General features: G+C 42.4%; 1 protein-coding gene across 2 annotated transcripts in view; it reads right to left on the reverse strand.

The window, feature by feature from the left end:
• LOC110531973 (plexin-D1) overlaps positions 1 to 27,740 on the reverse strand; it is a 114,703-nt gene that overhangs the window by 80,201 nt on the left and 6,762 nt on the right. For both annotated transcript variants that reach the window (XR_016483223.1, XM_021615522.3), the window contains exons 2-7: positions 26,893 to 27,069; positions 24,004 to 24,135; positions 23,152 to 23,252; positions 13,955 to 14,084; positions 13,052 to 13,229; positions 12,832 to 12,940 (exon numbers count right to left, since the gene is read on the reverse strand). Coding sequence is in view for 1 of the 2 variants with exons in the window: in XM_021615522.3 (XP_021471197.3) it covers positions 12,832 to 12,940; positions 13,052 to 13,229; positions 13,955 to 14,084; positions 23,152 to 23,252; positions 24,004 to 24,135; positions 26,893 to 27,069 (827 nt within the window). In the remaining variant the exon portion in view is untranslated. The remainder of the gene's footprint in view (positions 1 to 12,831; positions 12,941 to 13,051; positions 13,230 to 13,954; positions 14,085 to 23,151; positions 23,253 to 24,003; positions 24,136 to 26,892; positions 27,070 to 27,740) is intronic.

Below are 27,740 nucleotides of genomic sequence, written 5' to 3' on the forward strand. Positions count from 1 at the left end.
AATATTAAATTTTAACTTTTAAACTTGAACTGAGTAAAAACTCTAAATATGTGATTGCACAGTAATGTTCACTTGTTTGAGGTTGAGGGTGATACTTGGTGGTGTCCCATCTTTTCCACAAGTTCATCAATGTTCGGGGTAAGGCTCTGAGCTGAAGAAATCCTCAGAATTGAGTGGAGGTGTTCAGCAGTAAGTCGACTTCTGTGTGATGTTTTGTTCAGGTTCATCAAAGAAAACAGTTGTTCACACAGGTATGTGCTGCCAAACATAGACAACGTTTGAGCAGCCTGGATGCGCAGCTGGGGCATTGTGCCGGGGAGGAAACGGGCAAACTCCGCAGCACCCACTGCCGCATATTTTTCCCTCAGTGCATCATTGCATTGGAGGTCAATCAACTCCATTTGGAGGTTTGGTGGTGAGCTTTCCACGTCAACAGCAAATGGGTTACCGAGCAGTTCCAACCTGCTTTTTTGTGCTTCAAAGTCAGCAAATCGGCGTCGAAAGTCAGTGGTAAGCATACCTATTTTATCAGCCAACTGTGTGCTCGGGAACGCACTGGTAGAGAGCTTCTCTTTCATGGTCTGGCAGCTGGGAAAGTGGCTCAAATTTTCTTTCCGCATCTGCGTCTCCCACAGAGTCAGTTTGGTTTTAAATGCCTTCACTGTACTGTACATATCAGAGATGACACGATCCCGACCCTGCAGCTGCAAGTTTATTGCATTCAGATGACTCGTAATGTCACACAGAAAAGCCATTTCACACAGAAACATTTCGTCTCGGAGTTGTGTTGTGTCTTTCCCTTTGCTGTCCAAGAATAGACAAATCTCCTCACGAAGCTCGAAACATCTTTGAAGCACCTTTCCCTGGCTTAGCCATCGCACCTCTGTGTGATAAGGCAAATCACCATGCTCCGTTTCTAACTCCGTCAGAAATGCCTTGAACTGGCGGTGATTCAAACCTTTGGCTCTGATAAAGTTAACTGTGCGCGTGATGATGCTCATTACATGCTCCATTTTCAAGGCTTTACCGCACAACGCTTCCTGGTGTATGATACAATGATAAGCTGTCAGCTCACCTGTCGCGTTTTCCTCTTGCATCTTTTCCCGTATCTTCGCCACCAGTCCGCTCCTGTGTCCACACATCGCAGGTGCTCCGTCGGTTGTCAAACCCACGAGTTTTTCCCAAGGCAGCTCCATCTCATTTACACATCTTGACACCTCTTCATACAAATCATGCCCCGTAGTTGTGCCATGCATAGGACGTAAAGCCAAAAACTCCTCTGTCACGCTTAGGCTGGAGTCCACTCCGCGGATGAAAATTGACAACTGGGCAATGTCAGAAATGTCGGTGCTCTCATCCACAGCCAAGGAATATGCAATAAAATCTTTTCCCTTTTTCACAAGCTGCTCTTTTAGATTGATGGACAACTGGTCTACTCTCTCGGCAATGGTGTTTCTGCTCAGACTCACATTTAAAAAGAGTTGCCTTTTTTCTGGGCAAACTTCGTCACAAACTTTAATCATGCAGTTTTTGATGAAATCCCCCTCCGTAAATGGCCGGGCTGATTTAGCGATCTCTTCTGCCAAAATAAAACTGGCCTTGACAGCAGCCTGGCCTTGTGATTTGGCTTTTTTGAACAGAGCCTGTCGAGATTTGAGGCCTCGTTTTAATTCCTCTGCCTTTTGTAGCCTTTGTTCCATGTCCATATTCTTGTTTTTGTCCGCGTGTTTCGTTTCATAATGTCGTCTCAGATTATACTCTTTCAGTACCGCCACACTTTCTCCACACAGAAGACACACAGGTTTTCCAGCTACCTTCGTGAACATATACTCCGACTCCCACCTTGTTTGAAACCCCCGGTTCTCAGTATCCACCTTCCGTTTTGCCATTTTTGATGGGTATCTGAAAGTTAATTTTACTGTGATGCTGACGACTGCTGTGCCAATAAATATTGAAATGAAGCAGCCTACTGCTCGGTGCGTCACCTTTGCATTGTGGGAAATGTAGTATTGGTGCGTGTAAAAGATCTGCGGGCTGCCGGCTTGCTGCGGGCCGGTTCTAATAATAAATCAAGATCATCCCAGGGGCCGTAAAAAACCTTCTTGCGGGCCGGATGTGGCCCGCGGGCCTTGACTCTGACATATGTGGTCTAGAGTGTCTCCCCCTTTGAAGAGGGAGATGACCGCGGCATCTTTCCAATCTTTGGGAATCTCAGACGATATGAAAGAGAGGTTGAACAGGCTAGTAATAGGCGTTGCAACAATTTTGGGAGATCATTTTAGAAAGAGAGGATCCAGATTGTCTAGCCCAGTTTATTTGTAGGGGTCCAGATTTTGCATCTCTTTCTGAACATCAGCTATCTGGATTTGGGTGAAGGAGAAATGGGGAGGCTTGGGTGAGGTGCTGTGGGGGGTGGAGGGCTGTTGATCGGGGTAGCGGTAGCCAGGTGGAAAGCATGGCCAGCCGTAAAAAAAAAGCTTTTTGAAATTCTCAATCATAGTGGATTTATCGGTGGTGACAGTGTTTCCTATCCTCAGTGCAGTGGGCAGCTGGGAGGAGGTGCTCTTATTCTCCATGGACTACAGTGTCCCAGAACTTTTTTGAGTTTGTGCTACAGGATGCAAATTTCTGCTTGAAATTGTTCTTCATTGTTTGCTGTGTCTATCAATTCCCCATTACATACATCACCAGCAATAGTTTACATTTACTGTTAATTCCCATAATGTCTAATCTGCAATGTGTGTTTGGTTATGGTAATTTTGGACATGTGTTTTGCAGAACTCACAATCTATGCTACAATTGTAAGAAACAAGTTTTTGTTTATTTCATTCCATTTATGAGTTTTGTCAATTTAGTCATTGTCTTTTGCTTAAAAAACTCCTGTCAATGTTGATTAAGGTCATGAACCTGATTACGCATATCGAAGTAGGACTAGGCTACCTGGCCTGCATGCAAATGTTGGCCTATAAATGTTTCATTTTGGGATGTATGATAGTATTTCTGATTGTCTTAACTCAGAAGCTGTGCAGCTTCTCAAAGTATTTTTTCTTCCCCTCAAACAGGAGGTAAACAAAGTCAGATTTTTAGAATCAATTGAGAATGACAATAGTTCCGCAAAGTACTTGAACAATTTTTCCAGCTCTCTCCCTTCAGAGACTACTCGGCATTAAAGGGGAAAAAAAGTAATGCTCTGATCCAGTGGAAACGTCATAAAATACCTGATTACTTCTTAAGCCTTGCACAAGTAGCCTACAGCTGTCGCTGTCCCGGGCTCACTGGCGCGGGAAACTCTGACTGCCCAAATTTTTTTATACAATGTTTAAAGTTTTCTAGTGCGAGTTTTGATAGTTTTATAAAATGTTTCAGACAGGCCCTGAATAGCCAATATGATTTATCAGATATTTATTGTTATTAGGATATTTTATACCTGCAGGCTGCAATGCTTTTATGTGTTGGCTTTATGTAGATTGTTATTACATAGTTGGCAATGGCAATAGAAGTTTAGATTTGTATTATTTTCATTTAGATATAGAATGTAGATTAACCACAGACAATGATTTTGAGATACAACAACTATTATAAGTTAAATAAAACTGTTCCATGAAAATGTGCATATGAAATCATAACGGGCACGCAGATTGGTAGAAATGGTAAGATAAATTGGCACTACAAATGGAAAAGGTTGCTGACGCGTGTAGCCTATTACTGGCAACTTCAGGAACATAATGGTAGAATCTGCGAAGCAGCGGGAGAAGGAGGGTCGGGAACTTTTTTTTCTTCTTCTGGTTAGGCTATCTTGATCTCTGGCTCCCTCTTGAGTAATTTGTCATTTGTTGATTGTCTTCATTATTTAATCAAACAGCGTGCTTAAAGCATCAGACAAGTTCAGTAAACCTACATATAGTTGTTTTTATAAAAACACATAGGGTGTGTCTATATAGGCTAAGGAAAACTACATGTTTTAAAATGTTGATCAATCGATTGGTCAAAAAAAAAAAAAAAGACTACTCTTTGTGGACCAAGATTTTTTTAGTCAGGGACAGCCCTAGTAGAAATGTGGTAAATGCGCTTTAGATGACCCAAAAATTCTGAGGGAGAACCCCCCGCACTTCTAAAACTAAAGTTGCGCCCCTGGGGAGAATATACAGTTGAAGTCGGAAGTTTACATACACTTAGGTTGTAGTCCTTAAAACTCGTTTTTTAACCACTCGACAAATTTCTTGTTAACAAACTATAGTTTTGTGCATGACACAAGTAATCTTTCCAACAATTGTTTACAGACAGATTATTTCACTTATAATTCATTGTATCACAATTCTAGTGGGTCAGAAGTTTACATACACTAAGTTGACTGTGCCTTTAAACGGCTTGGGAAATTCCAGAAAAGGATGTCATGGCTTTAAAAGTTTCTGATAGGCTAATTGACATCATTTGAGTCAATTGGGCGTGTGCCTGTGGATGTATTTCAAGGCCTACCTTCAAACTCAGTGCCTCTATGTTTGACATCATGGGAAAATCAAAAGAACCAGACCTCCACAAGTCTGGTTCATCCTTGGGAGCAAATTCCAAACGCCTAAAGGTACCACGTTCATCTGTTTAAACAATAGTATGCAAGTATAAACACCATGGGACGATGCAGCAGTCATACCACTCAGGAAGGAGAAGAGTTCTGTCTCCTAGAGATGAACGTACTTTGGTGAGAAAGGTGCAAATCAATACCAGAACAATAGCAAAGGACCTTGTGAAGATGCTGGAGGAAACAGGTACAAAAGTATCTATATCCATAGTAAAATGAGTCCTATATTGACATAACCTGGGACTGGTGCACTTCACAAAATAAAAGGCATCATGAGGAATGAAAATTATGTGGATATATTGAAGCAACATCTCAAGGGTCTTTCAAATGGACAATGACCCCAAGCATAGTTCCAAAGTTGTGGCAAAATGGCTTAAGGACAACAAAGTCAATGTATTGGAGTGGCCATCACAAAGCCCTGACCTCAATCCCATAGAACATTTGTGGGCAGAACTGAAAAAGCATGTGCGAACAAGGAGGCCTACAAACTCAGTTACACCAGCTCTGTCAGGAGGAATGGGCCACAATTCACCCAACTTATTGTGGGAAGCTTGTGGAAGGTTACCTGAAATGTTTGACCCAAGTTAAACAATTTAAAGGTAATGCTACCAAATACTAATTGAGTGTATGTAAACTTCTGACCCACTCTGAATGTGATGAAAGAAATAAAAGCTGAAATAAATCATTCCCTCTACTATTATTCTGACATTTTACGTTCTTAAAATAAAGTGGTGATCCTAACTGACCTAAAACAGGGAATATCTACTAGGATTAAATGTCAGGAACTGTGAAAAACTGAGTTTAAATGTATTTGGCTTAGGTGTATGTAAACTTCTGACTTCAACTGTACATTTTTAAAGGGGGAGAAAGGGACGGTCAGAGGGAGGAATGAGAGACAGAGGCATAGTGAAAGAAACAAGAGTGACAGTGAAAGAGGGAGACAAAAAGAGAGAAAAAGGGGGAAGTGTGTGAAAGAAAGTGAAAAGAGCTTCACCTAGAAACCTCATCGACACAACTCCCACCAAACCAACTTTTTTTCAACACACTTTTAATCAAAATCGAATGTCATGGTGAATTGTTTTGTTGAGGTCACATTGAATTATCGTTAATTGAAAACTCAGCCAAATGTAAATCACAAATAGACATTGAACTGATGTTTGTGCCAAGTGGGCTGTGAGAGCGCACTCTCAACACACAAACACACTCTTCTGGATACTAACACAGACGCAAGGCCCACAGAACCAAGAAACCAGGAGTCGCTCCAAACACAGAACAAAATAAGCCTGTATCCTCTTACAGTGTGATGGTGAAATTCTAGTTTACACATACAGCCTCTCTCAGTCGAACTTGTCTTTCTGCAATTATTAAAGGTCCAATTCAGCCATTTTTTACATCAGAATCAAATCATTTCTGGGTAACAATTAAGTACCTTACTGTGATTGACAATGTGAATTGAAAACAAAAAGGAACAAAAATAGCTTATTAGTAAATAGATATTTCTTAAGTAAGAATTTATCCAGGACTGTGTGGGAGTGGTCTGAGTAGGGAGGGGAAAACTGAAAATGTGCTGTTATTGGCAGAGAGGTTTAAAACTATCTTTCTTATTGGTCTATTAACAAATTTACTGCATGGTGATGTCACCGTGGAAGGCCAAAACTCCATCCCACCAAAACAAACTGAATCTTCATGCGTTCTTTTCAATCAGCTCTTACACTAAAATGGCATTATCATAATTTTCACAATTTCACAGTATTATTCCAACCTCATAGAGTGTAAATGTACACAGCTCAAAAAAATAAAGGGAACACTAAAATAACACATCCTAGATCTGAATGAATGAAATATTCTTATTAAATATTTTTTTCTTTAGTTGAATGTGCTGACAACAAAATCACACAAAAAGTATCAATGGAAATCAAATGTATCAACCCATGGAGGTCTGGATTTGGTCTGGAGGTCTGGAGTCACACTCAAAATTAAAGTGGAAAACCACTTTGATATAATGTCCTTAAAACAAGTCAAAATGAGGCTCAGTAGTGTGTGTGGCCTCCGCGTGCCTGTATGACCTCCCTACAACGCCTGGGCATGCTTCTGATGAGGTGGCGGATGGTCTCCTGAGGGATCTCCTCCCAGACCTGGACTAAAGCATCCGCCAACTCCTGGACAGTCTGTTGGTGGATGGAGCGAGACATGATGTCCCAGATGTGCTCAATTGGATTCAGGTCTGGGGACCGGGCGGGCCAGTCCATAGCATCAATGCCTTCCTCTTGCAGGAACTGCTGACACACTCCAGCCACATGAGGTCTAGCATTGTCTTGCATTAGGAGGAACCCAGGGCCAACCGCACCAGCATATGGTCTCACAAGGGGTCTGAGGACCTCATATCGGTACCTAATGGCAGTCAGGCTACCTCTGGCGAGCACATGGAGGGCTGTGCGGCCCCCCAAAGAAATATCACCCCACACCATGACTGACCCACCACCAAACCGTTCATGCTGGAGGATGTTGCAGGCAGCAGAACGTTCTCCACGGCGTCTCCAGACTGTCACGTCTGTCACATGTGCTCAGTGTGAACCTGCTTTCATCTGTGAAGAGCACAGGGCGCCAGAATTTGCCAATCTTGGTGTTCTCTGGCAAATGACAAACGTCCTGCACGGTGTTGGGCTGTAAGCACAACCCCCACCTGTGGACGTCGGGACCTCATACCACCCTCATGGAGTCTGTGTCTGACCGTTTGAGCAGACACATCCACATTTGTGGCCTGCTGGAGGTCATTTTGCAGGGCTCTGGCAGTGCTCCTCCTGCTCCTCCTTGCACAAAGGCGGAGGTAGCGGTCCTGCTGCTGGGTTGTTGCCCTCCTACGGCCTCCTCCACGTCTCCTGATGTACTGGCCTGTCTCCTGGTAGCACCTCCATGCTCTGGACACTACGCTGACAGACACAGCAAACCTTCTTGCCACAGCTCGCATTGATGTACCATCCTGGATGAGCTGCACTACCTGAGCCACTTGGGTGGGTTGTAGACTCCGTCTCATGCTACCACTAGAGTGAAAGCACCACCAGCATTCAAAAGTGACCAAAACATCAGCCAGGAAGCATAGGAACTGAGAAGTGGTCTGTGGTCCCCACCTGCAGAACCACTCCTTTATTGGGGGTGTCTTGCTAATTACCTATAATTTCCACCTGTTATCTATTCCATTTGCACAAAAGCATGTGAAATTTATTGTCAATCAGTGTTGCTTCCTAAGTGGACAGTTTGATTTCACTGAAGTGTGATTGACTTGGAGTTACATTTTGAGCAGTGTATATAAAACACAGGAACACACGTTTTGGACTGCACTTTGCCTTGAAGGAAGCAACATGAAGTGGTTAAAAGTAGAAAGAGTATCAGGTCTTCAGTTTGCGGCACTGTACTCTTCCTGTGAGAATGGCATTTAGCTCATTATCACATTCGACAATACATTTTACACCTTCAGACCTCACTGAGGACACAGGGGCATGCAGACACACACACACATACAACTTCGTACATATCTTCTTTGAGATTTAACGTGTAATGAAAAGTGCTATATAAATTACATCTATTATTATTATACACCTGCATACACACAGACAACTCCATTTTCACACCTCTAAACCAATCTGACAAGTGGACCGAATGAACACGTTCCAACAGTTTGCTGCTCTGAATGCACAAACATACACATTGTCATTTATACGTACGCACACATACATTATACACATTACACTATACACATTACACATACTGTACATTAGCCACAGCTCTCCACAGAAAAAGCATGAACAGGACCAGCCACAGCGCTAACTTAGCCAATTAGCTTACTTCTACTGCCACACTACATACATTTGACATTTAATACCTTGTCAAGACTTCAACCAGGCTGAATTTAAACTATTCAAGTAGATATAGAAAAATATTTAACCATCATTCCCCTCACTGAGTACAGAGGGAAAGCTATTAAATTCAATAAACTATATTTACCCCAAATAAACAATGGTTGCTAGTCAAAACATAGTATTGTAAGACCACATAAAACAACATGAGACACACTGTATATAGCCAACCAACAACATTCAGCATATACAAGACAAATATAGCACCCCTCACTGACACCAACACTGATTTCAATAGCTCTGCCGCCAGAGGCGTCATAACCCACTGGAATTGTTATAAGTGAAATAATCTGTTTGTAAACAATTGTTGGAAAAATTACTTGTGTCATGCACCTAACCAACTTGCCAAAACTATAGTTTGTCAACAAGTCATTTGTGTAGTGTTTGAAAAATGTGTGAATGTAAACTTCCGACTTCAACTGTATATGTACATACAGCTATATAGTCGCCCAAAAAATATGGGGGATTGGAAGTGATGCAGACAATTACATTGATTGAAGCTACAATCTATCTGCAATATTAAAACTGTTCTACCCCCACCCCCCCAAAAAAGTATTCAGACCCCTTTACTTTTTCCACATTTTGTTACATTACAGCCTTGTTCTAAAATGTATTAAATTGTTTCTATCCTTCGTCAATCTACACACAATACCCCATACTGACATTTTTGGAAATGCAAATAAATAAATAAAATAAACATTTACCTAAGTATTCAGACTCTTTACTCAGTACTTTGTTCAAGCACCTTTGGCAGAGATTAGAGCTTCAAGTTGTCTAGGGTATGACACTACAAGCTTGGTACACCTGTATTTGGGGAGTTTCTCCCATTCTTCTCTGCAGATCCTCTCAAGCTCTGTCAGGTTAGATGGGGAGCGTCGCTGCACAGCTATTTTAAGTTCTCTCCAGACATGTTCGATCGAGTTCAAGTCTGGGCTTTGGCTGAGATACTCGAGGACATTAAGAGATTTGTCCAAAAGCCACTCCTGTGTTGTCTAGACTGTGTGCTTAGGGTCATTGACCTGTTGGAAGGTGAACCTTTGCCCCAGTCCGAGGTCCTGAGCACTCTGGAGCAGGTTTTCATCAAGGATCTTTGCTCCGTTGATCTTTCCCTCAATCCTCAATAGTTTCTCAGTCCCTGCAGCTGAAAAACATCCCCACAGCATGATGCTGCCACCACTGTGCTTCACCGTAGGGATGGTGCCAGGTTTACTCCAGATGTGATGCTTGGCATTCAGGCCAAAGAGTTCAAGCTTGGTTTCATCACAGATAATCTTGTTTTTCATGGTCTGAGAGTCTTTAGGTGCATTTTGGCAACCTCCAAGCGGGCTGTCATGTGCTTTTACTGAGGAGTGGCTTCTGTCTGGCCATTCTATCATTAAGGCCTGATTGGTGGAGTTCTCTATAGATGGTTGTCCTTCCGAAAGTCTCTCTCATCTCCACAGAGGAAATCTGGAGCTCTGTCAGAGTGACCATTGGGTTCTTGGTCACCTCCCTGACTAAGGCCCTTCTCCCCCGATTACTCAGTTTGGCTGGGCGGCCAGCACTAGGAAGAGTCTTGGTGGTTATTAACTTCTTCCATTTAAGAATGATGAGGTCACTGTGTTCTTGAGGACCTTCACTGCTGCAGACATTTTTGATACCCTTCCCCAAATCTGTGCCTGGACACAATCCTGTCTCGGGACTCTACGGACAATTCCTTCAACCTCATGGCTTGGTTTTTGCTCTGACTTGCACTGTAAAATGTGGTACCTTATAGAGACAGGTGTGTACCTTTCCAAATCATATCCAATCAATTGAATTAAGTTGTGGAAACATGTCAAGGATGATCAATGGAAACAGGATGCACCTGAGCTCAACTTCGAGTCTCATAGCAAAGGGTCTGAATACTTACTGCCTGCAGGGAGAAACTTTGTAGTGGGGCAGGGGGAAAAAGGGAGAAGCATCAGGGAGAGTCGCATTAGAAGGGGTGGGAGATGAGGAAATGTTGGATGGGCAAGGAGGCATGGCTGAGTCAAATAGGAATCCTGACTTAAAAAAAGTGGTGATTAAAGAGCTCAGCCATGTGCTTCTTGTCAGTATCAACCACATCATCAACATTAAGGGACATGGGAAACTATGAGGAGGAGGGTTTATTCTCCGGGTCTTGAACTGTTTTCCAGAACTTCTTGGGGTTAGACCAGCAGAGAGGGAACAGACTGATACCTATCAGGATTATTTGTGAGGATAACATCGAGGAGAGTAGCCTTTTCTGGGTGTTTGGAGTCATACATTGTGGGATGTTCTTTACCATTCGGCCATCAGATTTGCCACCAATGCTCCTTATAGGACACATCACTGCACTCTATGCCCCTGTAAACTGGTCATATCTGTATACCCGTCACAAGACCCACTGGTTGATGCTTATTTATAAAACCCTCACTCCCCCCTATCTGGCCTCACTCCCCCCTATCTGAGATATCTACTGCAGACCTCATCCTCCACATACAACACCTGTTCTGCCAGTCACATTCTGTTAAAGGTCCCCAAAGAACACACATCCCTGGGTCGCTCCTCTTTTCAGTTCGCTGCAGCTAGCGACTGGAACGAGCTGCAACAAACACTCAAACTGGACAGTTTTATCTCAATGTCTTCAAAGACTCAATCATGGACACTCTTACTGACAGTTGTGGCTGCTTGGTGCGAGTATTGTTGTCTCTACCTTCTTGACCGTTGTGTTGTTGACTGTGCCCAATAATGTTTGTACCTTCTTTTGTGCTGCTACCATGTTGTATTGCTACCATATTGTTGTTATGTTGTGTTGCTACCATGCTGTGTTGTCATGTGTTGCTGCCTTGCTATGTTGTTGTCTTAGGTCTCTCCTTATGTTTATTTATTTATTTATTTTATTTCACCTTTATTTAACCAGGTAGGCAAGTTGAGATCAAGTTCTCATTTACAATTGTGACCGATGTAGTGTTGTGTTGTCTCTCTTGTTGTGATGTGTGTTTTGTCCTATATTTATATTGCATTTATTTATTTATTTATACATTTTGTTTACCTTTTTAATTAACATTTTATTGATATATATATTTTTTAATTTAATTTGTATTTATTTTTATCCCAGGCCCCAATCCCCGCAGGAGGCCTTTTGCCTTTTGGTAGGCTGTCATTGTAAATAAGAATTTGTTCTTAACTGACTTGCCTTGTTAAATAAAGGTTAAATAAATACAAAATTAAAAAATTAAGCTGGTTAAGAGAATTCCAAGTGTGCAAAGCTGTCATCAAGGCCAAGGGTGGCTACTTTGAAGAATCTCAAATAGAAAATATATTTAGATTTGTTTAACACTTTTTTGGTTACTAAATGATTCCATGTGTGTTATTTCATAGTTTTGATGTCTTCACTATTATTCTACAATGTAGAAAATAGTAAAAATAAAGAAAACTTCTGGAATGTGTAGGTGTGTCCAAACTTTTGACTGGTACTGTATATATAATATTTTGTGTTGTTGTTTCTCTTTAATACTACTAGCCACCTAGACATATTATGAAGTTGGCTTTAGCTAGCCCAGATAGGTTCCCAATCTCCCAACCTCATAACTAGCTACCAAGATGCCATTTCAGGCTATCAATCAAGTTAGTGTAGCTAGCTTGTCTAACTATCTTAGCAGGCAAGCAATAACTACATATACTGAATAAGACTCCCATTCTTTGAAATCTTTTATCCAGATTTTAATAGACATGCAGAGAAGCATACTTAGTTTAAAAAACAAAACACAAGTCAGGAGGATACAGGCAGCTCAAGAGGTATGCTTAGATATGCAGAACAATAGACACAATTTTTACATAGGATTAATCATAATGATTAGGGCTCTACATTGCAGGAAAAGTCTTTGAAAAATGCAAAATTCTCCAATTTACGGACAGTCATAGGACCACCCCCCACCCATCATTACAGACTTTGTGCCCCCTCAGAGTTTTGGGGTGTATACACCCCTGTCTGCCACCCTTCCAGCCTTGAGCTGCATGTGTGGTGAGAGAATTCCAGTGAGACTATAGATGACATTTGGCCGACATTTGAGTGATGCAAGTGACTTGGCAAAGAACTCTGCTCAGGGACGGGGCTGATTGCGTGTCTCAAATTTCACAGTTATGAACCTGCTATTTAGGCTACATTTGAGGTAGATTTGTGGATCCGGGATAAACAGAGACAGTGCAGATTGGAAGTGTGTGTGTCAGCGTGTGTGTGTCTTGTAACTGGGTTTAACTTAGGAAGATCTGGAAATAGTGTTAGTGGTTAAAACTATAAGATGGATAAACGAGTGTAAAAGAAACCCTAGATGACTCAGACTTGAAAACACTCACGCAGTCTTCGTGTGTATCGCTCCTGTCCTCTCGCAATCATAGATGACGAAGCTCCCGGAAACCACGGATGTGCCGTTCACCTTTATCGCCACGGGAACAGTCAAGTGATCTGGCACAACAACATATAACATGGAAATGTCTCAGCATATGTCAAGATCAGCAGTGATGAAACAGAATGATAGCAAACTAGTGTTCTACCAGTAGTATAAGTAACCCTTACCTCTGCCAGGGGGGATGTTGGGGTACCTCTCCCGAGGTAGTAGGGGGCAGGTCTGAATCTGGGCTGGGCCGTAGTCCAGGTGCACCGTGGCTGCCGTGGCAACACCCAATCCATAATCACATTCCACCCGCGAACCAACCAGATCAGGGACACTGCCGTTTATCAGAATCCCCACATCCTGGTGGAGAGAAAGAAGGGTTAGGGGATGCAGGAAAGTAGAGAGAGGGAAAGAGAAATCTTCATGTCTCCAAAAGACAGATGGCATAGCAAACTTGCATCCAAACATACTGTTGTGTGACGAGAGACATGAGTGATCTACACTGGGATCACAACACTGAGGAACATCACACTTCGTTGTCTGTCAATCTCACTGATCTCATTTCAATATGTAGGAGAAAAACAGAGGCGGAGGAAGAGGGGGAGACAAGGGGGGGTGAAGAGTGAGAGCGACAGACGGAGAGGAAGATGACATAGCTGTAGACATAGTAGTTGGAGAGGCCAGTGACATATGGTAACATGCTACACTTTACACTCTATTGTCTGGAATTGATCATTTCCTGGCTGTGGCGCTGACTTCCTCTTTCCTGCTTGCTGCTTCCTGTTTGGGGAGACGGCAGTGGGCCCAGCTTCCTGTGGTCCTGAGTGATGACTTGGGATTGGACAGCTGCTGGAGCTATCACAGCCAACCTGACCTACATACCCCACACAATGCTGTGTCTGACACTCATAATGTACCTACTGTACACACAGTACCAGTCAAAAGTTTGGACACACCTACTTATTCAAGGGTTGTCTTTATTTTTACTATTTTCTACATTGTAGAATATTCACTTAACAATGTTTGAACTTACAGTACATACACCTGATGACACATAAAAACAGTTATGATGTAATGTATGGTACCTTGATGTCAGTGGACAGGCTGATCTCTGGGGGGGTGAGGGTCATGGAGGGGCACTGCTGGGGACCTTCGCCCATCCCGATCCAGGAGCGCGCCAGAGGCCTCCAGGCACACTCCCTCTGGATGGAACACCTGCACACGGGGCACATATAAAGACGTGTACATGATTAAATACGTTTAAATTGGAGCCAATTATTCTAGTAATTTATGTTTATACTCTTATAATATATCTCATAGTGAGCTCCCACTCGGTACAGATGTCAATTCAACATCTATTCCACGTTGAAATTACGTGGAAACAGCATTGATTCAACCAGTGTGCCCAGTGGGATAACACATCATGAAAGTTATTCATAGCCAAACTACTGTCTAGCAGAGCTTCTTAAATGAGCTCCCAGCTTCCTCTATGGACCTAGTAGCAACAGAGCTCCACATTGTAAACTCTGTTTACTCAGTGTTTCCACTACATCTGCTCTCCTCTCATTGCAGAGAGCGGACATATTTTGATTTCTGCCCTCATTAAATCTCAATGCAGCGTTTAGTGGGCTGGTTGGTTTCCCATAGAGTTGCGTATCAGACTCATCTCATTGTGTCACATGAGAGGTCTGGGCTGTCAGTCAGTCAGGTCAACACACACAACACACTGTTTGACTTGGTGTCAAACATGTTCCCATCACAACCTAAACCCTCCGGCATCAGGATCAGAGGCTATTTAATTCAATTAAGGAGCTACCAGGCCATGTCATTCATGTGTGTGTGTGTGTGTGTGTGTGTGTGTGTGTGTGTGTGTGTGTGTGTGTGTGCGTGTGCGCGTGCGCGTGCGCATGTGTGTGTGTGTGTGTGTGTGTGTGTGTGTGACTGTGTGAGTGTGTGTGACTGTGTGTGTGTGTGTGTGTGACTGTGAGAAAGTGGGAGCTTATCAAGCAGGGTGGGCTCGTATTATGACTACTGTTTGACTAATAAACTTCACCAGTCCCTAAGCACAGAGCACAGCTAGTACTCCTGCAGCGCAATATAAAACAAGGACACAATGACCTTAAACTATAGATTAACTAGACTGGAGCAGCCACAAGCAGTAGAACAGCAGTTAGAAGTTAGAATCACCATGTAATGACTTTGGCACCCATACTTTCCTTTAACACTTTAACAAGTCTGTTCTAAAATTGGTGTGTGAGCGAATGAGTGGATGTGTGTATGCATTTAAATGTGCATCTGTGTGTATGTGTGTATCGCTGCGTGGGTGCGTGAATGTCCAGATTTTAGTCCTACTGGCGCTAAGGGACCAGGAAAGACCATGAGGTCAGCTACTCTTCTAAGAATAGAATAGAATGGCTCTGCAATCCCACAAAAATCCCCTACACACACACACACACACACACAAACACACACGCAACAACCTCAAACACATAAAACACAAGCAGTCTCGACAAACTTAATAGCCTCTCTGGAACACACAAATACCTAAAACAAAAGCACAGCACACATTGAAGCCTAAAGAAACTAACAAACACACATAAACAATATTTAAACACACACACACAGAGAGACAAGCTATGATGCTGAGCAGGAAAGTCAGACAGTAACTCAGTGACCAGTGAGTCATTCACCTCTGTCTAAACCAGTATGGCATCAGAATGGACTTTTCTTACTTCCCTTTCTAAAGAGTAAGGGCTCTATTTGAACAAACCTTACCTGCAATGGTAAGTCTACGTGCAGGTTCAGGGGTGTGTCAGAAATATTTTTGCTATTTACTTTCAAAATGATCTACGCACTTGCTGGCATTGGTGGGAAAGGGCTGGGTTTTGATGAATAAACAAGTTGTGGGTGTGTCAAGCCTTGGCCCCTCACTGGCCAATCAGAACGCGCTCCATGGCAAAATATGTGGCTGCTTCAAGTTCTGTATTTACGTTTTTTATGTACTGCCTTGGAATCAACTCCAATTCTAATGTTAGTCCGTTATAGCTTGTTAAATGGTTTACAGAAAATAAATAAGAAAATATAGACCTATATTTGATAAATACGTCAATTTGAACCTATTTGCAGTCCACCTTGTGTTGTGTTCAAAGTAAATTTGTGGCTTCAATAGCAATCACACAGATTTAGGGGCTAGGCTTACTGTAAATTGCATTATGGCTGAGCATGGACATGCCAAATATTGTCAGTAAGATTGATAAGGCCTAAAAAGAGAATGAATAATTCCAATCAAATTCTAAACAAAACAGCAACTTGTTTTCAATAGGCTATGTCACATTTACAGGCATCATATTTTACCCCCATGGGCATATGATATTAAACAATGGAGACTACGGAGTGTTTTACACACATCCAAATGTTTCACAGTATGCACCAAGATCCAATATAAATAGAAAGGGAGGATGTCCACTTCCTGTTATACTGGTCCCAAATAGGCCCATGTTTTATGAACATATTCGGAACCATTTTACAGATCAGATCGCAATTCACAAACCTCCAGAAGTTGCATTGCAAGCGCGCCACGGATGTTGTCACCATAAAACCAGGAAGGTGAATCATTCTAATACATTTGGTTGTAATAAAATTCAATGAAGACCAACTTGTGTTTTTTAACGACAACAACAATAAATACATATAAATGTACTGATATCATAAAACCACCAGGATAAATGACAGGCGTTGCTGTTGAACCAGCCTTCGTTATAATAGGCCTGAGGGAGAGATTGGATTTTGAACGTATGAAACAGAAAACAAGCTCTTTTTACAGGTTACATACAGATCACTTCTAAATACGAGGTTCACCAGTATTCACATAGGTTCTCATCTCTCGTTTCATGATGGGTATGGTTAAAATAATGTAGGCTTGTCTACAATACATAGATAAAAAAGGAATGTCAGCTCACTATTTTACTCCTCTCTAACTTGATATTTTAATAAAGCTTTGGTGAATAAGATGTATTTCCAAGCAGTCTCAAGAGCCAAACCCTTTACGCAGACAAAAAAAAAGCCTTAATTGAGAGGAGGGGAGGCTATGCTTGGTTCCTGATCAAATAAATCGAAATGGGACAAAATATATATATTTTTTTTTATGTTTCTTGCCTACACTTGTTCCATGCGCATATGGGCAGTGTGTATCACGGCTGGACAGGCTGCGTTTTCGCTGTCAAGATTAATGCCATAACTAAATGCATTACCGTTAAAACCATCTTTTGGTTGGTCTTAAATATTCCTATCAGCACTGCCTGAAATTAGCACTTTGCATCATATTTTTAAGGACACACCTCACATATTTCCACCCTGCCCATCTGAGTGCAAATAAGCTGATAAAAGACAGGTGAAAGGCCAAACCAAATGCCAGGGCGTCAGTTTTTACATGAAAATTGCAAACTAATGTGCGTTTGATACTAACGCAGTGTCACGTCCTGACCTTAGTTCCTTTTTTATGTCTCTGTTTTAGTTTGGCCAGGGCGTGAGTTGGGGTGGACATTCTATGTTGTGTATTCTAGGTTTTGTATTTCTGTGTTTGGCCTGGTATGGTTCCCAATCAGATGCAGCTGTCAATCGTTGTCTCTGATTGAGAACCATACTTAGGCAGCCTGTTTTCCCACTATGATTTGTGGGTAGTTGTTTTCTGTTTTGTGTTGCTGTACCTTACAGGACTGTTTCGTTTTCATTTCACTCTCTTTGTTATTTTGTTTTGTGTTTCTGTTCTAATAAATATAACATGAACACTTACCACCCTGCGCATTGGTCCAATCCATCTTATTCCTCATCGGAAGAGGAAGACGGCCGTTACACGCAGCCTTAACGCCAGTCGAAAATAGAGCCTAAATGTTTACTCCAGGGGCTGCTCAGGAAAAGTTCTCACTGTTTTGAAATTGTTTCTAAAAATCCATTCACACCTTCTCTGTCAACTCTACCACACTCACAGTGATCATGGTGTACATAAGTAGATGCAAAAACAACTCTCTCTCAAATACACCCACACCCACAACAGCAGCCTGTCATCACCTGTCAACTACTTTGCTAAAGAAGGCAAGTTTTAAATGGTAACATGCTACTCCTTACAGTTTTTGTATAGCTTTAGTGCAATTTCACAAGTATGTGGTCAAATTTCACAATTCATAGTACAAAATTCAAAACAGATCATCAAACAGGTAGTTGTTTCAAACCTCTAAGCACATGTTCAATAGAATAAGTACAACACATAAAAATCATACAGTCACTTTTTCACCAAACTTAATCAGTGTTTCATCTAGAAATACACCTTCCTAATATTGAGTTGCACCCCCTTTTGCCCTCAGAACAGCCTCAATTCGACAGAGCATGGACTACAAGGTGTTGAAAGCATTCCACAGGGATGCTGGCTCATGTTTACTCCAATGCTTCCCACAATTGTGTCAAGTTGGCTGGAAGTCCTTTGGGTGCTGGACCATTCTTTTACAAATGGGATACTGTTGAGTGTCAAAAACCCAGCAGTTTTGCAGTTCTTGACACTCCAACTGCTGCGCCTGGTACCTACTACCATACTCTGTTCAAAGGCACTTAACCTGTCTCCTCCCCTTCATCTACACTGATTGAAATGTATGTAATAGGTGACATCAATAAGGGAACAGCTTCCACCCTTGGATTCACCTGGTCATGTCATGGAAAGACAAGGTGTTCCTAATAATTTGTAGTTATCAGTTTTGAGCAGATTAAGTGATAGTTAATTGTATTGACAAATGACAAGAACATCATATCAAAAGTAAAGTGAATAGTGCATTTTTAAAAGCATATACTTAGATTGAATATGTATCCAAATTGAAAGAGCGATTTGGTGCAGTGAACAAGTGACTTTGTGAATTTGTTTGTTGTACTCAGTCAATTGAGAATGTGCTTTGAGTATTGAAAAATGAGCCATTTTGATGATCTGTTTAGATTTCTTTGCTTACAAGAGTTGTGAAAATGTACCAAATATAGTGCCTTCAGAAAGGATTCACACCCCTTGACTTGTTGTTGTTACAGCCTGAATTTAAAATGGATAATACTTTTTCCACTGGCCTACACACAATACCCCATAAGGTCAAATGGAATTATATATTTTTCAAAAATGTTACAAATTAATAAAACGGGCACCTTTTGGTAGATGGGTAAAAAAAAAAAAATCTGACATTAATATCCCTTTCAGCATGGTGAAGTTATTAATTACACTTTGGATGGTGTATCAATACACCCAGTCACTACAAAGATTCAGGCGTCCTTCCTAACTCAGATGCCGGAGAGGAAGGAAACAGCTCAGTGATTTCACCATGAAGATAATGGTGACTTTAACACAGTTACAGAGTTTAATGTCTGTGATAGGAGAAAACTGAGGATGGATCAACAACATTGTAGTTACTCCACAATACTAACCTAATGACAGAGTGACAAGAAGGAAGCATACAATTATTCCAAAACATGGATCCTGTTTGACACAAGGCACTAAGGGAATACTGTCCTGAATACAAAGTGTTATGTTTGGGGCAAATCCATTACAACACATTACTTAGTACAACTCATATTTTCAAGAATAGTGGTGGCTGCATCATGTTATGGGTATGCCTGTAATTGTTAAGGAATGGGAGTTTTTCAGGATAAAAAATATTTGGGATGGAGCTAAGCACAAGCCTAGACGAACCTGTTTCAGTCTGCTTTCCACCAGACACTGGATGAGGAATTCACCTTTCAGCAGGGCAATAACGTAAAACATAAGAACAAATCTACACTGGAGTTGCTTACCAAGAAGACAGTGAATGTTCCTGAGTGGCCGAGTTACAGTTTTTACTTAAATTAGCTTGAAAATATATGTCAAGACTTGAAAATGTCTGTCTAGCAATGATAAACAATGAACTTGACAGAGATTGAAAACAAATGCTTCAGAGTCCAATGGCGGCGAGATTTACACCACTCCAGCCGACTCTTGGCATTGTGCATAGTGATCTTAGGCTTGTGTGCGGTTGCTAGGCCATGGAAACCAATTTCATGAAGCTCCTGACGAACAGTTATTGTGCTGACGTTGCTTCCAGAGGCAGTTTGGACCTCGGTAGTGAGTGTTGCAACCAAGGACAGACTATTTTTACACACTACGCGCTTCAGCACCTCGGTAGTCCCGTTCTGTGAGCTTGTGTGGACTACCACTTCGCGGCTGAGCCGATTTTTCTCCTACAATAGCACTTACAGTTGACCGGGGCAGCTCTAGTAGGGCAGAAATTTGACAAATTCACTTGTTGGAAAGGTGGCATCCTATGACAGTGCCACATTGAAAGTCACTGAGCTCTTCAGTTTTTGTGTATGGAGATTGCATGGCTGTGTGCTCGATTTTATACACCTATCAGCAACGGGTGTGGCTGAAATAGCCGCATCCACTCATTTGAAAGGGTGCCCACATACTTCTGTTTATATAGTGTCTGTAAATGAGATATTTCTGTATTTCATTTTCAATAAATTCTTAAAACATGTAACTTTGTCATTATGGGGGTATTGTGTGTGAGAGGATAAAATCCATTGAATCCATTTTGAATTCAGGCTGTAACACTAAAAAATTTGGAATAAGTCAAGTGTATGAATACTTTCTGAAGGTACTGTACTTGTGAAAATTGCACCTAAGTGATTGAAAAAGGAGAATCTCATTTCTCACCAAGTATGTGTGTGTCTGGCAGGTAAAAAGGAAGATAAGTTCTGATAAGAAGAATGTTAAACATCTTAAAACATAGATCTCTCTCACACTCACACATGGACAGATACAGTATACAGACCCCCCCCCCCCCCCCCCCCCCCCACACACACACACAGACAGATATACAGAGACAGACAGACACAGACAGACAGATAGACAGACAGACAGACAGACAGACAGACAGACAGACAGACAGACAGACAGACAGACAGACAGACAGACAGACAGACAGACAGACAGACAGACAATCACAGACAGCAAAAACCCAAAAGCGAGAAATATACTGTAATATACACAGATACAGACACTAAGACACATGCATGCACACATACTTTACATTTGAACACACACACACACACTCACAGAGACATACAGTAGACAAAAAATGCATAATGACAGGCAGAATAACACACATGCCTACTGTAAAACACAGACACTTACAGAGAGAAAGCCACATGATACAAAGGCATATAGACACAGTGCTGACACACACACACAGACAGGAGAAGATTATTTAGTGATGAGATAATCCTCCAGCACCCAGTATGTTTGAGTGTGTGTGTGTCAGAGAGGTGACGGAGAGGACCCTCCACCCCCAGAAACCGACCCCTGATGCCCTGAGAACAGCCCCCCTTCCTGGATCAATCTGCCCTCCAGCCCTGGAACATATCACCAGCAGCAGTCCAGAGTGAGCGCCCAAACACACCACTACACACACGCTCATGAGTTCAGTACCCAGGACTCTCACAGGCACACACACACACACACACACACACACACACACACCTGAACACAGACAAAGACACGCACACACATACACGAACACAGACAAAGACACGCACACATACATAGAGACACAGAAAAGCGCACACACACACACACACACACACACACACACGAACACAGACAAAGACACGCACACATACAAAGAGCCTCATAGAAAAGCGCAAACACACACACACACACACACACACAAACACACACAGATTCACTCATTCACTTACACAGACATATACACGAACACAGACAAAGACACGCACACATACAAAGAGCCTCATAGAAAAGCGCAAACACACACACACACACACACACACAGATTCACTCATTCACTCACACAGACAAAGACACGCACACATACAAAGAGCCACAATAGAAAAGCGCACACACAGATTCACTCATTCCCTCATACAGACATATACACAAACACAGACAAAGACAAGCACACATACAAAGAGCCACATAGAAAAGTGCACTCACACACACACGCACACACACACACACACACACACACACACACACACACACACACACACACACACACACACACACACACACACACACACACACACACACACACACACACACACACACAGATTCACTCATTCACTCACACAGACATATACACGAACACAGACAAAGACACGCACACATACAAAGAGCCACATAGAAAAGCGCACACACACACACTCAGACATACTCAGAGACGCAGAGACACAAACACAGGCACAAAGTCACACAGACATGCGCACAGATACACACTTTGACATTTTCTTGTCAAAGGAGCCAGTGTGCACTCTCCCTCCCACCACCATTATCATCACAATCAACAGGCTTTTGTAGAGGTAGAGACAGAGAGACAGGGGGAGAACAGCAAGGGCAGAAGACAGAGCCCAAAGAGACAACGAGAGGAGAAGGGAACCCAACGAGAGAAGGATGACTAGAGCCAGATAGAGAATGAGAGCAAATGAGACAAAAAGAAAATAGTAACTAACAGTTACTAAATAAAAAAGTAATGCCAGACAGGGAGCGAGAGAGATAAATAGGAGATATATAAATAAAGAGAGGTGTGAGAGAGATTAAAGATGGACAGACAGCGTTAGTCTGTTACATTAATCAAACACCAGTCTCTCTCTCCCTCCCTTCCTCACTCCCTCCCTCGGTGCCCCCTGGCCATGTTAGCCGTGCCAGATCCCCAGTCAACCAGCGCAGCCCAGCACACATCACTAACCCCCATCTCATCTGTTGATCTGCTTTTATCACCCAGCCATAACCAACACAGCCCTCAGACACAGAGATATAGAGCGAGAGATACAGACAGAGGGACAGAGAGAGAGAGAAAGACCAACATCCCAGACAGACCCACTCATAATGCTAAACTCTAAGTCCTTTCACAGCAATTACCATAAAACTCTACTCCAACACCACTTCTTACAGTAATCTTACGGGAAACTACACAGTCCCTCCTCACTAAAACTCCTTACCCCTCTAACATCAATTATCAGCTCTCTCACAGTCCCTTCTCACTAAACTCCTCACCCCTCTAAAATCAATCATCAGCTCTCTCACAGTCCCTCCTCACTAAACTCCTCCCCCCTCTAACATCAATTGTCAGCTCTCTCACAGTCCCTCTTCTCTCAATCTCCTAAAACTCCTTATATCACTAATATAACATGTTATACTATTAGACGACTGCACCTTACTAAACTGAGGATTGATTGATTGGTTTACATGGGTGGCCGTGGTTCTTACCTGCTCTCCAGTGTGCACCAGCCACAGTGTGCATCGCCGGCCCCCAGACAGTCACTGCATGTTCTGTACTGGCTACATGCTGCTACCTTTACCCTCAGGAGCTATTGACAGAAGCACACATACAGACACTCAAAACACTGTACATAATACAGTATATTATTCACACCTCATCTCTTTTAGCATGTTTTGTGTATTTACACACTGTCATACATGGTTAGGTCTTATCATGTTTATCAAGCATAGCATGTCGTCTGGCTTTCACACACATGCAAGGTGCCTTTCTCACTCTTTGTCTAATATGTTACCATGTTGAATAGGTACGTATTTCTCTGTTTACAGGAAGCACATTCATTCTCTCACACCAATTTTTCCGTTTGCAGCCCCACTTCTATATACAGTTTGCACGGTTGACTCATAACCTTCGTGCATTATTTAACATACAACACTTTTAGACAAGGGGCCACCACATTCTCCTAAAACGTCTGACAAGGCAATGCATATTCGCTCATCTAGCATTATTTGGTTTGTCAAATCAAAAGGGAAAGCAGACTGCTTATATCACCTCTTGAAAATTGTTATCTCTCTAAATTGTTATCTCTGAATGTATTTATCTGATGTGAAGTGAATGGATATAATATCACTTATTCACTTATTCAGAAACTTGTAATAACTGCTAAATAACATCTGTTTTTCCTAAAGAAATATGACTACTCACTAGGAAAAACCAGGAAAATGCATAAATGAAAGGCTTGTCAAAGAAACAAACTAAACCAATGCCATTGTCAGTGAGAACATGAATCAGTCTAACTGAGTCTAGTTGATGGATGAAAGTATTGATCCCCACAGCCTTACATGGTGAGAAGTCATAAGGTAGAGGTAGTTCCTGTCTATGGGGTCAAAGGTCATAATGTGGTGCACTGATTCGCCGGCTGGTAGCTTCAGAGACCACTGATTGGCCACGGTCAGGTTCTTCAGGAGGGTCAGCTGTGGGAGACAGGCAGAGTGCTCAGTACACACAAAGACACGTAACAAGTTAGGTAACAATTCAGGTCATGATTACCAGTGATTCTAGTTTTTTATTTGACGGATTCCATTCTTTCAGAGTATATAAACCTGTTTATACATGTACTATTTACACAAAGGCACACTACTTGGCGGTGCTGATGTGAAGTGGGCTACTTCTTTGAGTTAAGCAGATTCATTACTTTGGCCATCTCACAGTTTGACTGGGCTGTTATTTAGGGGTTATGCAACCATGCACTTCAGTCCACTCCAACACAACTCACCCTCGATACTTTGAAAATACTCAAATGATATTAAGTCCTTTAACAAAGCACTTTGTTTTTAAAAAAGGCACAGTCGAAAAAAATGACTGTAAGATGTACACAAGAGTACACACAATTCTTTACAAAAAGTATCAAGTATTTGGAATCTTGCTCCTACACACTCACATACACACAGTAATCCATAGACCACAGACAAGTACATGCTAAGGCTGTGACTTGATGTCACACAGACAGTGAGAAAGCTTCTTGCTGAGAATTGTTGTGGTTTCTGTCTCAGCTCTATCGACATCCTGCCATCCTGAGGAAACCAGACAGAGATTGTTCTGGTGACAGTCCCGGACTCGACTGCTTCTCTAGTGACCAAACACAACTCAACCCACGAACACACACACATATGCATGAGCACTAGCACAAAATTTCACACACAAACACATGTGAAAACAGGCACGTGCACACACACTCACACGCACACAAATAAACATAAACCCCCACACACACACAAACATAAACACACACACACACACACACACACACACGCATGCCAATAAAGATCAAACATACAGGGTCACAATAGAGCCACCCAATAGCCCACACCTGGGCAGATAGCAGGGAGCTGTGAAGAGGTGGAGATGAGTTGGGCACAGCCAGGTCAAACAACAAAACACCTGCTGGATACTGGCAGGTCACTCACTGCCTCTCTCTCTCCCCTGTCTGTCTGCCACAACATGAAAGACTCTATTCAACTCAGGAGTACTCAGCTGCTCCAAGCACGCGCACGTGTGTGTGTGTGTGTGTGTGTGTGTGTGTGTGTGTGTGTGTGTGTGTGTGTGTGTGTGTGTGTGTGTGTGTGTGTGTGTGTGTGTGTGTGTGTGTGTGTGTGTGTGTGTGTGTGTGTGTGAGGGAGGGAGGGAGGGAGGGAGGGAGGGAGGGAGGGAGGGATGGAGGGAGGGATGGAGGGGGGATAGAGTGTGTGTTTGTTGACAATATAATCAAAGGACCCTTTTTATGGTTGAGATAGTGGACTGAGCGACAGAGAGGGAGAGGGACAATGAAAGACAAACTGAGATGGGAGGAGGTGGCGAGAGAGGGAAATAAACGAGAGACAGAGAAAGAGAGAGGGAGTGAAAGAGAGACATAGAGAGACAGAGAGTAAAATAGAGAGATAGTGCTGCTGTAGTGAGAGACTTTGTTAAAAATGTCTGTAATTACTTCATTGAGGGTCTCCCACCCCCAGTAGCAGAGGCCTAACTCAATCTCTACCACTGTTCCCATGTACTCTGTACTACTCCGCCTGAGCCAAGCTCACAGACAGAATCACATTACACACACTAACAGCACCATTACCCTCTGTTACAGTGCTGCCCCCAGGACAAACACACACACACAAATGTGTAGACACACACACAGCATAAAACACACAGACCTCCTGTTTTGAACATGGACACATGCATCATACATATGTGCCACATGCAACACATACAACACGCTCCATATTAACACACACACCAGGGTTTCCTTTAGGAAAATGTGGCGCTGGCAGAATTTGAGAAAAGTACCGGACACATATACATTGGGTGTGTACCCTGATTAGGGCGTCCACCCACGGTGCTCAGAATGACAGAAATTCTGATGCACACTTTGAAGACGTTAGAATACCTGTCCACATTTGCTGTTCCACAGCCAACAAGACGAGTAATGAACAGCAACATCACTAGCCTATATCAATCTACTATCCCACATAGTAGAAAAGTTGACCTATTCTATTGGTCAGCTTATTGAGAAAGAAATAGCCTATTCCAAACAGACTCTGGGACAGTTGTGGTAGATAGATCCCAAATTCATATAACTAATAAGCTGGTGCTCCTAAAAGAGCATTCTGTTAGCTTTTTTTTGTTTATGCCAGAGGTATGGTGGTGGTTAAGGTTGTGTGCGTGTGCGTGTGCGTGTGTGTGTGTGTGTGTGTGTGTGTCTCCAAATTGTCTGGCCTGATTGTATATTTAGGTTTTTGGTTGTCCTTACGCCATTGAGTAAAAGTGGTTTGGTGTTTACCCAATGTGCATACTCCATACCCCATGATTATGTGCTCTGTGTGTTCTCACAGCATGTGTGTTTATGTCTGTCTGTGTGTGTGCGCGCGTCTGCGCCTGTGTGCGTGTGAGCGCGACACCCACATAAAGCAAATGTTCTCTCAACTGTAGACATTTCCTCACCCTGCTCAGATGTGATCTTTCATTAATATACTTCCTGACATTTTAGAGCACCCTTTTAGACCTACAGTAAATCTACGTTATTTTCTCACGTTAACAATGTCTCATCTTTATTCATTACCTTCAGTTCAATCTATTGTAATTTACACCTTACACTTCTCTGATAACATCTAAAACTGCTCTCTCTTCTTTGGAAATGTCAATATTCCTGAAAGAAAAATGGATGTCAGTAAAGCAGTTCCTCTAACCTTGCGCAGTCGTCCGGTGCTGGTGCCCAGAAACACCACAGTGTGGTGATGTACATTGTCCACGGCAACAGAGCTGAGGCCCAGAGACTCAAACAGGGGTGTGGCCCTCAAGGGCCTTTGTAGGGCCAGTGGGTGCTGCAGGTGGGCCGCTCCACAGTCCAGCTGCTCCGGTTGCAGCTGACAGATGGATATAGACAGACAAATAGCCAATGATCAAACTTTGAGTCAGTTTAAAATATCTCAATAAACAGGAAGAGAGACAGGCAGGCAATTATGAAAAAAAAAATATATATATAAAATATATATATAATAAATAATATCAATTACAGGTCAACATATTGCTCCCAGCGTTGTTCAAAATTCTTATATTCTTGAGCATATATGTGTATACATAAATCATTGGTTCTAATCACACCTGCGTTTTGCAAACAAGTAGAATCATAAACAGTGGTTTGTTTGTTATGTTGGCCTGCGTCCCCTGAATTTTTCTCACGGATTTGCCTCTTGATCATTACATTCACCACTCTCTCAAACGTCTAACTCCGCCCTCTCGTGGCACAGGCCGAGGGTCTGAGACGTGAAACGAATTGCCCCAGCTGAGAGTCGGCTCAAGTAGGGAACTAGAGACGCTGCTGATAGTGTGTTTGCAAGGTGCCGAACTAAAGGCAATTTTAAAACCATCCCTTTCCCAGACATCCCACAAACAAACATACACTGACTCTGGTAAATAGTCACTTAGATATGTTAGTTAGTCAGGTGGCTAGCTGACAGCAGAGACTTCTATTGCAGTAACGTTGAAGGGCTCTGGCTAGTAGACCTATTACTTAGCCAGCTAGAAGGATGAAGTA

Source organism: Oncorhynchus mykiss, chromosome 9, assembly GCF_057628025.1.
Source record: "Oncorhynchus mykiss isolate SJ-2025 chromosome 9, ASM5762802v1, whole genome shotgun sequence".
Classification (NCBI taxonomy): Eukaryota; Metazoa; Chordata; class Actinopteri; order Salmoniformes; family Salmonidae; genus Oncorhynchus; species Oncorhynchus mykiss.